This window comes from Populus nigra, chromosome 18, assembly GCF_951802175.1.
Source record: "Populus nigra chromosome 18, ddPopNigr1.1, whole genome shotgun sequence".
NCBI lineage: Eukaryota > Viridiplantae > Streptophyta > Magnoliopsida > Malpighiales > Salicaceae > Populus > Populus nigra.
This window is the reverse complement of record NC_084869.1, coordinates 2,291,032-2,305,263: the sequence shown is the minus strand read 5'-3', so window position 1 is coordinate 2,305,263 and position 14,232 is coordinate 2,291,032. Positions and strand designations below refer to the sequence as shown.

At 31.9% G+C, this 14,232-nt stretch overlaps 1 protein-coding gene across 1 annotated transcript; it reads left to right on the top strand.

Annotated features, from left to right (window-relative positions):
- Positions 1-4,868: 4,868 nt before the first annotated feature.
- LOC133678217 (ethylene-responsive transcription factor CRF4-like) lies at positions 4,869-6,728 on the top strand. Its single transcript, XM_062100457.1, has one exon. It carries the CDS (start codon positions 5,372-5,374, stop codon positions 6,467-6,469), a length of 1,098 nt encoding a protein of 365 aa, XP_061956441.1. The 5' UTR covers positions 4,869-5,371; the 3' UTR covers positions 6,470-6,728.
- Positions 6,729-14,232: the final 7,504 nt, after the last annotated feature.

The window sequence follows — 14,232 nt, the reverse complement described above, 5'->3', positions numbered from 1 at the left end:
AATTTCATAAAGGGTTAATTTAGTATAACTAGCTGAGATCTAAAATTCCTTCAAATTAGACCATGAAGGTATTTTAGATTCCTTACAAGAATAATTTTTTTATTTTATATTTCCTAGTTTGTTTAGAATTTTTATTGTTTTTTATTGTATTTTTATTTTGAGATTTTTTATAATTTGTTGAGGTTTATTTAAAAAGTTATAAAATATTACTTGAAGAAAAAAATATTACATAATAAAATTTTGATTTAGAGTTTTGCCGGTACTTGCAGTTTTTTTTTTTTTTTGTATTGTTTTCTTATGTGTCACATTCTTATGGAACCAATTAATTGAGTAATCGTTATTCATAACATTGAATTAATTAAAATTGTGAGGTTCTTAAACGTGGCTGAAATTGTAAGGTTAGGAGGTTAAAATTGTTTTTGAAAAAGATTTGAATTTGAATTTTTTTTTTTTTTAAATTAATATTTTTTAGTGTTTTTAAATCATTTTGATGCGCTGATTTTAAAAATAATTTTTAAAAAATAAAAAAAATATTATTTTGATACATTTTTAAATAAAATATATTTTGAAAAACAACCATAACTATTTTCCTAAACAAACCAAAACTCTTAAATTAGGTTAAAAAGAAACAAAAATAGGCGGCTTCTTTGTTTGACATGGTGTATAATTTCAAGTTAAACAACAAATTTACGCCGGACTATGGCTATTATTTTTCTATTTTTTCTTTTTTGGTGTCCAAACTGATCTTGAAAAATAACTTGTTTTTGGTTTTGCGGTGTTTATCTTGAGAGTCAAAAGCTATTTTTATGAAATCCTCAGTACTGTAGCCAAGAAAATATCGTGAATTTTATCATTTTTCTCTTGGCAATATAATCTGGGTCACCTCCTTAGTCATCGGAGCTCTTTTAGAATGGAGATTCGATATGGTGACAAAATGATGGCATTAACCGGACATGTATTAGCGCAGATCACTTGCTGATTGCTAATGATCCGACAAATGGAAAGAGCTAATTCGGTAAATGACATGATTATGAAAATTAAAACATTAATAGATTACGTGATTAGATTGCAATCATAGGAGCGGTTATTTTTTATTTAGAAATGTATTAAAATAATATATTTTTTATTTTTTAAATTTACTTTTAACATCAATATATAATATAAAAACATAAAAAAAAAATTAATTTGAAGTAAAGAAAAAAAAATAACTTTTTTAAAAGCATTTTTAAAACATAAAAATAAACAGGCTCTAAAAATTAAAGTTGAACCCACCAATATAAATTATTTTAGTTGCATGAAATTGCTTCTTCTTACGAGGTTGTTTGGGATTAATTGCATTCCAAATGGTTTTTTTTTAAATAAATTATTTTTTGAAATGTTTTTTTTATTGTTTTAATATACTGATATAAAAAATAATTTTAAAAAATAAAAAAATATATTTTAATTCATTTCCAAATAAATTAAAAGCACTTTGAAAAGTAATCATTACCATATTTTTAAACACTCCTTGTCAACTCGTAACCATTTTAGCTTTTCTATGGATGGAAAATCTTTCAAATCTTTTTTTTTTAATTATAAAGATGAAAAAAATATTAAAAAATCACACAAAATTAAAGCAAAGAGGTGTAAGTTAAACCAAAAATAATAATAATTGAGGAAACGCAAGGATCTTATTCCAAGAGAAAAAAAGGAACCATAAATTGCGCCAATTACAAAGGAAAGGAAACTTCCTTCAATTCTACTGCTGACAACACATTTTAAATCTGAAATTCCCAGTTCATGTTGCTGCATGATTATCAAGAGTTCAAGGTGGCCACAAAATCTTGAACCCAACGAAGAAATTGCAGAGAAAATAATTTTTCCAATCACAAACCGGAAAGAGTAATGAAAGGTTTGAAACTTTGAATGAAGGTCGTGTACTTGGGAATAATACCACCAAGAAGATCAACACGGCTAGCACCGAGCATGTGCTCCTTGTAGGGTAAGTCCAAGCACATCATGATGATCGATTTAAACGTTTGACCTTCAAGTTCCACCCACCTACCACTTTCCCATATCCTCGAATTGAAAAGGATAGAAAAAGAATCTGAAAATCTTCTCAATTATCATCACAATTCATGTTAAAAGCTTGAAATGATTTTCTTCCAACACTTGTTAATTTGGTAGGAATAGTTTCTTTAAAAGAGCTTATTGTATATTTTTTCAAGAAATTTTTTGGTAGAGTAATTAATGATATGATATTAGTTATTTGTATATGTTTTTTTCTTTAAAGTATATTATAAAAAATAATTAATAAGATGTTACTAGTTATTCTCCGTGTATCATATTTTTTTCATGTTTTTCCCGGTCAGTTGGTGCTCATCGTTTTACTTTTGAAAAAATAAAAAGAAAACATATTTAATTTTAGAAAATATGTTAGTTTTCTTAGAAAAGAAAAATTATATATATATATATATATATATATATATTGTAGTGACTAGAAAAGATTCCAATACATGGAACACCGATGGATCCATAAGAATACAAAAGATATAAAAAAATAAAATAAAATTTAATACACAATCATATTCAAATTAAGAATTTAGTAAAGTTATAACTATTGACTAGAAAATCTCGTGTTTTATAAAATTATTGTAAAAAAAGTGTTAGAGATTATTGTTTTTGTTTTGATAGTTTTAATTTTGGTTTATTGAAAATAATCCCTTACTCTATAAAAAAAATAAAAGAAAAAAACAGGTTTAAGGATTTTCCACTTAAAGTTATCAAAATTTGGAAATAAGTATTTTATCCAAATCCAATATTTAATAGATTTATTCTTAAAAATTCATCTTGTTTTCTTTTGCTGCAAGTAATTTCCATTTAAGAGATTAAAAGAAATAAATACTGAGATTATCTATTTTACAAAGGCGCGTGATGGACACGTTATATAAGAGAAAGTGAAACAAGCATATCTCGGTTGTGCAAACAGGAAGAGGAGAAAAAGGCCCAGAGACGTACAAAGCAGAATTTATAAAAGGCGGCGAATTCTAGGTTGCCTGCCACGTTAGTTCTGGCTGTAAAAAAGTAAAAAATTTGAAAATCTAAAACAAAAGGAAAAAATAATTCAACTTGAAACTTTTTTAAAGGGTAAAACATTATTAACCCACCTCCAGTAAGCCAGTGCAATACATAATGTGTTTGATTGGATTGTTTTTTTTTAAAAAAAAAAGTTGTTTTCTTTTCATTTTAAATTAAGTTTTTTTATATATATATTTTTTATTATTTTTTTGATATTAAAAATAAAAAATTATTATATTTATAATTTCTCAAGTAAAACACAGTTTTGAAAAACAAGTTTTATTATTACCCTGAAACTTAGAAATGTAATAAAATAATATTTTTTATTTTAAAAAATTATTTTTAAAATAAACGCATCAAAATAATTTAAAAATATAAAAAAAATATTAATTTAAAAAAATAAAAAATTTTCAAAAAATATTTTTTAAACATAAAAAAAAACACCCAAAAACTAAAATATTTTATAGAATCCTGCCTGTTTACCAGACCACCGTCACACATGCTTCATGGTAACACCTCGACTAATTGTGGCTACAATATTTTCTTAGATTTCACTAGTGTTTTTTGGCGTTTTTTGTCCTTACTTTAATGATTAAATTAATTAGCATCGTTTCATATCATTAACATCAAATCATCATATTCATAAAATAAATAAAAAAAGGAATAGTCCTATTATTGTGTTAAAAAATAACGTGACATAGGGTAACGTTTGGCCATGATTTTATAATATAAAATATGAAGATAATAAGAATAAATAGGATATTTATTCATGTAATTTCTTTTTTAAATTCATTTAAAAAATTGTGATAGACACGTTTCTTTTCTTCTTTATATATTTTTTTTATTCTAAAACACTAACCAAATCTAATTTATATAAGTTAAAAAATATATATAATTTTTTGATCTGTCGAGATTTTAATCCGTATTTTTTAGCATACCTATTATTTTATAAGTTGTATTTTATTTTGTGTGCATAAAATGGACCCATCTTATGTTGGAAATTAACAAGATATAAATAAATTAATTTAAAATAATAAAAAACATCTAATTTATCTTTGATGAGAGGTCTAAACCAGAAAGAAATTGTGTTAACAAAGAAGAACATCTGCCGGTTGGAGAAACATAAAAAAAGAAAAGACTTTAAAACAAATCTCTTAAGATATGTCTCTTAATAATTAATTAATTAATTTATATAAATATAATGTTGAATTTTTGATCCAATAGGCAGTTAGAACTCACAATATGCGGTTACCTCAGCCAAATCCAATGAAAGATAAATATTAAATAATCAAATATTTGCGAAAGATTTTTTCTTGTAATTAGAAGTCTAATTAGAGGAACAAAACATCAATTACAAAACAATACCTTTTTCTAAAATAGTCAAAGAAGTGATGTCTGTTTTCTAATTATGTAAAACAATTTTGACCAAAAACCAAAATTAAACCGACCCGGTATCCTGGGCCTCACGTGACTGCCATCACACTAACGAGACAGGACTCACACCTCCTGAGTCAGCAACTAATCAACGTCTCTAATCGGGCCTAACACCAACATGGCCCCACAACACCACGCGTCAAAATCACACACTGTCATCGGGATGTGGCGTGTCGTTTTACGGCAACCTTATGGCACTTCCACACCGGTATTGAATAGTGACATGACTTGCCCCTAACTAATCAATACCTCAATTAAAAATAAAATAAAATAAAAAGTAAATAAAATAAATAGGAAATTTTAAATATTTTAATATGGAGAAATTTCCAAAATCGGCTGGAGGGATGCGCTATAAAACAGCGATAGACACCAGCTAAAACTCTGCTTCTTCCTAGTCTTTTACTGAAACTCAAAACCCACTTCCTCTCTCGAAAGACTTTAGGCCTCTCACCCTTCTCTGTCCTCTCATCAAGATTCAGTTTTTGACAAGAAAGAGTGAAGATTTAGATTCAGTTTTTTTCCTTTCCTCTCTTGTGTGGAAGGTTGGAGAGAAAGAGTGAAATCTTACAACTAGAAAGAAATCAAAATCATCCGTTGATTTTCCTATTCTGATTTTCCTAAGAGATTTTGGTTATTTCCTTTTTGGTAAGCCTTTATTGATTTATAAACACTCAATCCCTTCAAGTCTCTCTCGAAAGGTTCAAGATTCAAGATTTTAAGGGTGTCTGGTCTTTTTTTTGGCAGATTTCTGAGTCATCCTTGTCTTTCGTTTATCTCTTCACAACTAGCAATCTTCTCCTTCACAGTTTTGTTCTCTCTCTATGCAAGTAGGGAGCTTTTGGGGGAATTAATTAGAAGGAAAAAGAAAATCCCAGAAAATATGATAGACCAAAGTATCCTATGTCCCATAAAGTACACTGAGCACAAAAAAGTTACAAAAAAATTCACTAAACAACCCTTAAAGCCTAATATGGTACACTCCGATGACCGATGCCGCTCACCGGAACCCTCAAACCCGGCACCAAGGCTTGTTAGAGTGACAGTCACTGACCATGACGCCACAGACTCCTCCAGTGACGAAGAGGGAGAGTTGTTTGGCCGGCAAAGAGTGAAAAGATATGTGAACGAGATCAACATCCAACCTGCAGCTTTCTGCAAAGAAACCAATGTCATTGCTGCTACTATTACCAAAAACCGGAAAAGAAGTGTTGGTGATATCCCTCAAAAGCCAGCGAAAAGATTTACTCCGCAATCAACCACCAATGGCAGAAAGTTCCGTGGCGTTCGGCAAAGGCCCTGGGGTAAATGGGCTGCAGAGATCAGAGATCCTGCTAGACGTGTGCGGTTATGGCTAGGGACTTACGACACCGCTGAGGAGGCTGCAAGAGTGTATGATAATGCTGCCATCAAGCTTCGAGGGCCAGATGCTTTAACAAATTTCATCACACCGCCTAGTAGGGAGGAGGATCAAGAAGAAGAGAAAAGTAGTCCAGTGGAGGAATCAGAAGAAAAGAAGCCAGAGATTAACGTGGAAACGGTTTCTGGCTCCGGCTATGAATCTGCTGACGAGTCTCACAGTCTGTCATCTCCAAAATCTGTGCTCACTTTCAGACTACCTTCGGCTGAATCACACAAACCACCGTCTCAACCTTTCCAAGAAGCTAAAATGGAGCCAAAGCATCAAGACAGTGAAGAAGCCTTCGGCGAGAGCAATTTGTCTGATTATTTACCACTGGACTCGCCATTTCTTGATGATTTTTTCAATTTTGGAACATCAGGGCCAACCCTCTTTGACGATCAAGTTATAGCGACGACGACGACAGCAACATCAATTTTCCAAGAGAGTATTATGTGTGATCAAGATTTTGGCGACATATTTCTTGACCCCCTTCAAGAGTTTACTTCATTACCATCGGTTTGCCAAGAGGATGATGATTTTTTCCATTTCTTAAACTCAGAACCTCTTACAGCACTTTGATAGGCTCGCTGCCGTTTAATTACTGGCCATTTCACGGGAAATTTTGTACCGATGGTAACTGAGAGTTTTCGCCCAGTTTTGGAGTTAATTAGTAATAGTAATAGTATTTTATTTATTTGTTTAAATACCTCCGTTAAAATTACGGGAGGATTTTGAGTAAAGTCTTCCAAAGATTTTGTGCTCTATTAAGAAAATAATTAGGCTGTTTTAGTGTGTAAAACTTGGACTAGTAATGGAGAATTACAAGTTATTTTCTCTATTTATTTTATTTTCTTTTATGAGGTCATTGAATCTTATGCTGCTGCCAAAGTGTCATTCTTTTTGCCGCACCCGACCTGGCATAATTTGCGCTTGTGTGGCCGGTCGACCGAGTCAAGGCGTTGCCGCCTCTCGTACGTGTGAAATCGAGAATGCTTGGATTTTCTTCTAATTTCATCTCCCTATTTAGGCACCCGAGGAAATAATAATACTTAGCTAATCCTTTCTTAATGGTTGTTATTAGCTAATTGTGATGGTGTGATAATTTGTTATTAAGCTAATTGTCTTGCATAAGCCTAAGCCTAGGCATGGCTAATAATAGGAAGGGGAGCGCAAAATGTGGACTAATTGTCTTGAAAAGCCCAGGTATAGCTCATAATCGGAAAGTGGGATGTGAAAAATGTGGACCAAAACAGGGTGCCTCTGTTTGCTATTGATTATAGGTTTAAAAGGCAGGGCTGAGTCGGTGGGAATTTATTTTATACTGTGATAGTTTTTATAATTCTATTTTTTTTATTTAGATTTTTTTTTAGTAAAATCCATGCAAAACTATGAAGGATAAAATTATTATTAGAGTTAACTACAGTTTCAACTACACCGCATCACATTTTCAAACAAATATGAACTAAGGAGATAAAATGCTAACTCTCTTAATGAAGTAAGGGTAGAAGAGTATGTTTTTGTTTGTTATTGTGGTGTGATCGTGTTTTTTATTTTAAATTAAAATTTTTTATGTTTTTAATTTATTTTAATATATTGATATTAAAAATAAATTTTAAAAATTAAAAATATTTTGAAACATATCTACTACTATAATACAAAACAATACCTAAATCTGCAATAGAAAAACTTAAAATTTCAAAGGGAGTAGAAAGCACTTCTATGGAAAAGCATGGTTTTTTTCTCTCCTACTTTTTGTAAAGTAGAGAGAAAATGAAAGTGACATCTAAGAATTGCTAACTCATTGGTATCAAGAAAATTCTAAGAATTTATTGTCGTTATAAAGCATTTTTCACAAGGTCTATTTTCTGCAAAAAAGAAAAAAAAATTCCATTGAAAATAGAAATTCAAGGACTACTAAGATTATCACTAATTTCTTATACGATGGTGAGGAGAAAATCAAAATCAAGAGTTGCATGGCGTCACGAGACCAACTATAAATAATTGGGGTCATAATAATTCAACATTACATATGATTAATTACAAGTAACATTTCTTATGAATGAAGCAATGTCTTTCTTATATATCCAACTATACATGACCAATTAGGTCTCATTCCAATTTAAAATAAAAAATAAAATAAAAAGAAGAAAACCTCAATCGTTTTCCCTTCATTCCTTGATGGGAAAATGAGAGGGCAGCACGATTTATGCGCGTTTAATAAGAAGATTCGGCAAGAATGTGTGTTAGGGGACCTCAAGGTCTCAGTGCTATAGCTAGTTGACATGAGGGTGGGACTATTTAAGCAGAGTTTCTTCTTTGCTTGGCAAATACTCAAAGGGGAATGGCAATAGAATTGTGTCATAGGACACATGCATCTCTTGTTATGTCTCTCCTTTATTTCGTATCTCGGTTGGCAAAAATATTCATTACTACAAGGGTCTAGCTAGAACTGGATCCCATTGTTCCAAAACATCAAAAGTTTTCATCAGCTCTTTTAACTAATGTCTTTGTCTAGTACATGTGCTTTCAAGTTTCAAACCTTTGAAACTTGCCCACAACTTTTGCTAAGATCAATCAAGAGATATAGGTAAAGTGTCATTGTCATAATTGGGATGTATCCATTTGAAGTAAGAATGCAAGCAAAATTAACCTGCCGCTAGTCGCTTCACTATTCAATATCGATACATTGGATGGGAATATTAGAAATCCTTATAATCTTGTCTGTATCATGGACATGACAAGCCTCCGACGTGCCTTACAGGCGTTTAACATCGACGAAGGACAAGTTTTTCCACAATTATGTTAGATAAAAGCAAACAATTATGAGTCAAGTTGATGTATCAACTAATATGAGATGCAATGAAGTCAATGATGCCACCTAAATAGTGAGCAATCATATAATGCAAAATGGATGGCCGGCCCTTAAAGTTCGAGGAATGTAGAGGGGAAGGGAAGGCATTCATGGTTTATTATCTGGGTGGCGTCGAATAGTCAAGAAGCAGGGAAAGAAAATATTGGAATTTCTAATCAATTGCCACTCTTTTAGAGGTCAGAATTACTGTTTCTTGGTATTTTTCTCTTAAACTATGTTTAAACTAGCTTTTAAATATCAAGATTAAAATAGATTAGAACCGTGGATATACAAAGAATGCCCCTATCAGTATGCTAAGCATAGCCACCCCCGACCGCTAGAACTAGATCAATCATAATGGGAAGCTTTCGGTCATTGTCCATGCAGCAATTTTGCCTGTTTTTGTACAACCCTAGTTGACAAGTCTGTATCCAAATGCAGTACAGAAAGCCTCTTTTGAGCTGGTCAATTCCCTTTTAAAGACCTTCCCCTCACTCTCTATAAAACATGATATGGACACGCGCTGTAAGAGCCAACGGAGAAGGCAAGACATGGTCTACAATCTACGTTCACATGAGGAATTCAGTGAGGGCTCCTTCGGTGGTGCTTGCCAGCTGGTAATTTGCACCCAAATTGGGTCAATAAGGGTCTTGGTTTGGTAACAAGTGTGACCCATGTCACTTGTATGCATGTACAGCGTTGGTTCTTGTGAAATATATGAACCTTGTTCTTGTTCTTCGTCATTAATTTACACCCTCAAAATAAGATAGAACCACTAGAGAGATCATTTACAGTTAAGACAAGATAAAACTATCTTATGTGTAGTTCCCCAACATTATTTATACATTTGGGATTGAGTTTTTGCACATTTTTGAAGCATATTCTAGGAACATGAAGTCTAAAAAAAATTCTAGTTAGAATGAAAGGACTAGAGGACATGGATGCCTTTTAACCATGCAATCTTCCAATTGCTTGAAAATTCTAAGATTTCAAGCTTTATTGGTCATTTTCACTGCTTTAGTGTTCAAGTGTTGGAAACGTGGCTCAAAATCGCCAATCTTACCTCTCTTTTTTCTCCCTACCATCATGAAATGACTAGCAAATTCGAAGCTAAAGAAGATGATGCATAAGAAGGGTAGCCTTTTTCATTCCTGCTTTTCCATCTTTACCATCGGTACTGTTTTTTTATCATAGAAGGTAACTAGTTTGGTGGCAGAGTAAAAGATCATTTATGGTCAATTACTACTATTTAAGAGAAATAAATGAAATCGACCATCAAAAAATAGCACAAGAAAGTTCAATAATAACGGCGCAATATCAAGAAAAAGCCAGCTTTCCATCTGAATAACGAAAAATCTTGGCAGCAGGTTTGTCCACTAATGGATTGTAAGGCATGTATTGTTGTTTTCATGCCATTTAGAGGGCATCCACGCTTGCATGCCCTCTAGTTTTCGCATTTCAATGAGATGCAGAGTTGCTGATCAGCTTGGAATTCCGGCTTGTAAATTTTGAGCTGAAATCTCAGTAAATTCAATACAAGATTGGAGGGTTTATCACAAAGTAGTTCAATTTTCCAATTTTTAGAATTTCACTAGAAAGTTTCAGGTCTGAATCCTAAAAGCCTAGATATAAGATCTAGTTTGACATGATAAGTCAACCTATAGTAAATTGCTGATTTAAGGTTTCACTCTAGCTTGGTTAAAGGAAAAACCCAATTTGTTTTCAAAATAATATTATTTTGGGATTTTTTTTAAGTTTAGTGATGATGTATCAAAAATCCAGAACAAAAAAGAATTATTTTTCATCTTGTTTAGAAAATAAACAATCACGTGTTCATGCCAATTTTTTTTTCTTCATAACTGAGGATTTCAAGGGTTGATAACCAAGACTGCATTTTTCGCTAAAATAGTTCTCTTTTGGGATTTTAGAACTTCTAATAATTAAATCAGTGACTTTATTATTAGGAGTTGTTATAAATAAATAATATTATGTATGATAAATGCTGAGAATAAATTATAAGAGAATCAAGATTGTGAACTTCTTTTCTAGATTGTTCAAGGAGTATTTATAACCTTGAATGTTCCTTTTTCTTCCTCTAGGGGTTGTAGGTCTTTTCATTCTTCATATCCGAGTGGGAGGAAGACCCTTACAATCAAAATTAATATTGATTGTAAATGTCTCCTTACATGGTATTAATCTAATGGGAGTATCGCGTGCCTATAAAAGGTTGCTCTACATCAATTTATGTATGATATTAATGTTGATGGGATTATCTCTTATAATCAACATTAATAACGATTAGCGTATGGATGGTCTTTATAGGAATTTTTGCATATCTAAGATGGAGGGAGATGATGACCTTAGGTTCCCACCTAGGGTGCACATAGGGGATTGGTCTTGACATCTTGGGTTTGGAGCGTAGCCAAATCTAAGAGGGTTGAGTCTGGCATCTCGCTAGACCCATAGGCGCTTGAGCTTGATGCCATACACGTAGAAAAAACAATAAAACAAAATTATTCAAGAGTCTGAGATCCCGTTAGACAGATCTAGAGTTGTTTGTGGATTTATTATCTGAAGATTTGATCTTCTTCGACTTTGAATAATTCTTTAAAGGATGAGTTATCGCAAACTACAAGTCATCTATTTGTTCAGCCTCCAACGGTAATTCACCCGAACCACTAGTGAGAAATCTCCTAATTTTCTATTTAGAAGAGAGAGATTGTTATGCCTAGAGTGATAACTTTCTATTATGTGATTTATATAATTTTTATGTCTAACAGACAACATCAACTAAATAATCGGCATAACTTCCTATCTATAGAGAAATTTGAAAAACCCTATAAATTTGTATATATCTTATGACAAGCACCTGCATATTAGTTCTAGTTATCTCTTATATCTTAATTTTCGAGAACAACTGCTTCTTTTCATATACGAAAGAACATAATATGAATCAATTTCTATGGTTGTAATGAATATCCAGTATTTAAGAGAGCATCGACCAAGAACATTTTATGAACAATGCTTTGATACAATAGGAATCTCATAATTATAACAACTTTATAATTTTCTTTGTAAAACATTTTTGTCTCATGGACTTTATCTTCACTATAGATTCATTAATATAATATTATATGAATATTAAAGATAAATTAAGCTTTTATTAATAATAAATATGTATTTACATTAATATAATAATGTCACTTGTAACTAATCAAATAGCTACAAAATATATTAAACTAACAGCTGAGCTCAAGGGGGTTGGGTCCAGCAACTCGTCAAATTCACATGTGCTTAGGTTTGACGCATAGCTGAGCTCAAGATAAGAGGTGTTTTGGGCTTGATATTTTGCCATACCCTTCAAAACTTTACAAGAAAAAAATATTTTTTTATATCGAATCTATCATTTAAGTAAACTAAAATCAAACCACCAAAATCACAATCTAGATCTTGAGCTGAGTTGATTTTAAATCAAGCCAACATCGGATCAAATCTTGTAACTATGCCTAAAATGAAAAAAAAATTAAAATTAAAAGTTTAAAGAACTTGATATTTTTTTTAGTTTAATGTGGATGTCCGGGTCAGTTTGCGCGCACCTCGACTAATCTCACAGGCCCTGAAGTTAATGATTATGTAAGCCTCCAGTAGCCATCATATGAGCAACCACAGGGGCTCGAACCTGAGATCATAGAGGGAGCAAACTTTTTAATCTTAAACTCTTATCACTGGGTCACCATCTAGATGGTTAAGAACTTGACATTTTACCGAGAGAAGTGGTGTTTTGAGCTTGACATTTTACCATGCCCTCTTGTTATTAAGCTTCTATTTTAAAATTGATTTTTTTTTCCTCAATCCAAATATACTAAAATAAACCCACTAAAATCACAACCTACATCTTGGTCTGAGTTGATTTTAAATAAGGCCAACGTCGGAACAAATCTTGTAACTGCCTCAAATGAAAAAAAAAAAAAAACATTGAAAGTTTAAAGAGCTATGATACCTCTCACGTTATGCAGCGAAGTCATGTTCGCCAGACAAAAAATGTGGAAAGATGTACAGATTTGACAGCATTTAGGTTTAGGCTGTCACTGTGTCCACTTGCTGCCTAATGACGTGTAAAAGGCAAGACATGCAGGATAATGCATAACAATAAATGTGTTTTACTTTTTACCCATTTGCTGGAATTATTTGCTGGAGAAGATGCCGCAGTTCCAATGTTAAGAATTGGCCGGTCAGTACGACGGCACAGGGATTTATTAACTTGTTGGAGGGCAGAGCCACAGGAAGACGAGACCACTCTCTCTCTGCACTGTGGAAGAGAAGTCATCTGAGTGTGTGGTAGCACAGGGAGGCCTCTACGGCTCTACTCTACAGACTGGCGAGCTCACAGTGCTCCAGCCCCAGCAAGACAAAAAGGGCCGTAAAATCATCACAGTATGATTGCAAAAGAAATCTTTAACAATTGTTTTCTTGAACTGGGATCTTTTTTAAATTAAATATTATTATCTTCTCATGCTTAGCCCTTAACATGCTTTATTTTGTCTCCAGATTAGTGATGCTTCTGGTTGTGGAGATATATTTAATATTTCATTTCCATGCTTTATTTTGTCTCCAAATTATTATTTTTAATGTTTTTACTTGTTAACATAAAAAATTTATATACTATTTTGATATATTTACAAATAAAAAATATTTTAAAAAGCAATCACTAAAATACCTTTAAACACCACTTAATTTAACATGAAGAGCCCAACTTCAAACATTAACCTCATATTTGGGAGATCTGTGATGAGAAAATTATGTATATTAAATGATTCTTTGAAGCATATGGATATGATAGTGCAATATTTCTAGCATAAAAAAAAAACTTAATTACCAAAAAAAAAACAAGAAGAAGAAGAAAGAGAAGGCGTGGTTGGAGTTTTGGTGATAATAATAATAATAATAATTAAAAGCTGACTGCTTTTGGGCAACAACTCCTTTGAACTCTTCACTCGCCAAAGGTCCCTAAGCAGAGAGCACGACAGAGTGTCTTCTTCTCTTTCTATCAGAAGGGAGACCAGTGAACAGTGCTATTACTGTGTTGCGTCAAAGGTGGTTGTCAAGACCGTGTTTTAAAAAGTTATAAAATAATACTTTTTATTTTTTTATATGAGATCGTGAAAGCAATTTAAAAATTCAAAAATTCAAAATCTTTTTAAAATATAGTTAGACTTCAAAAACAAACACAAAAATAAACATGTTTGGAAATGTGATTGCGATTATTTTTTAAAATATTTTTCGTGTTGAAATGTATTAAAATGATATTTTTTTATTTTTTAAAAATTATTTTTGAGATCAGCGCATCAAAAAGATCCAAAACATACCAAAAAAATAATTTTTAGCAAAACAAAAAAATGAATTTTGAGTTATCATCCTCATTGAATTAATGCATTTTTATTTGCTATAAACTGGATATTTATGGTTAGGTGCATAATTTCATTACTAGCCA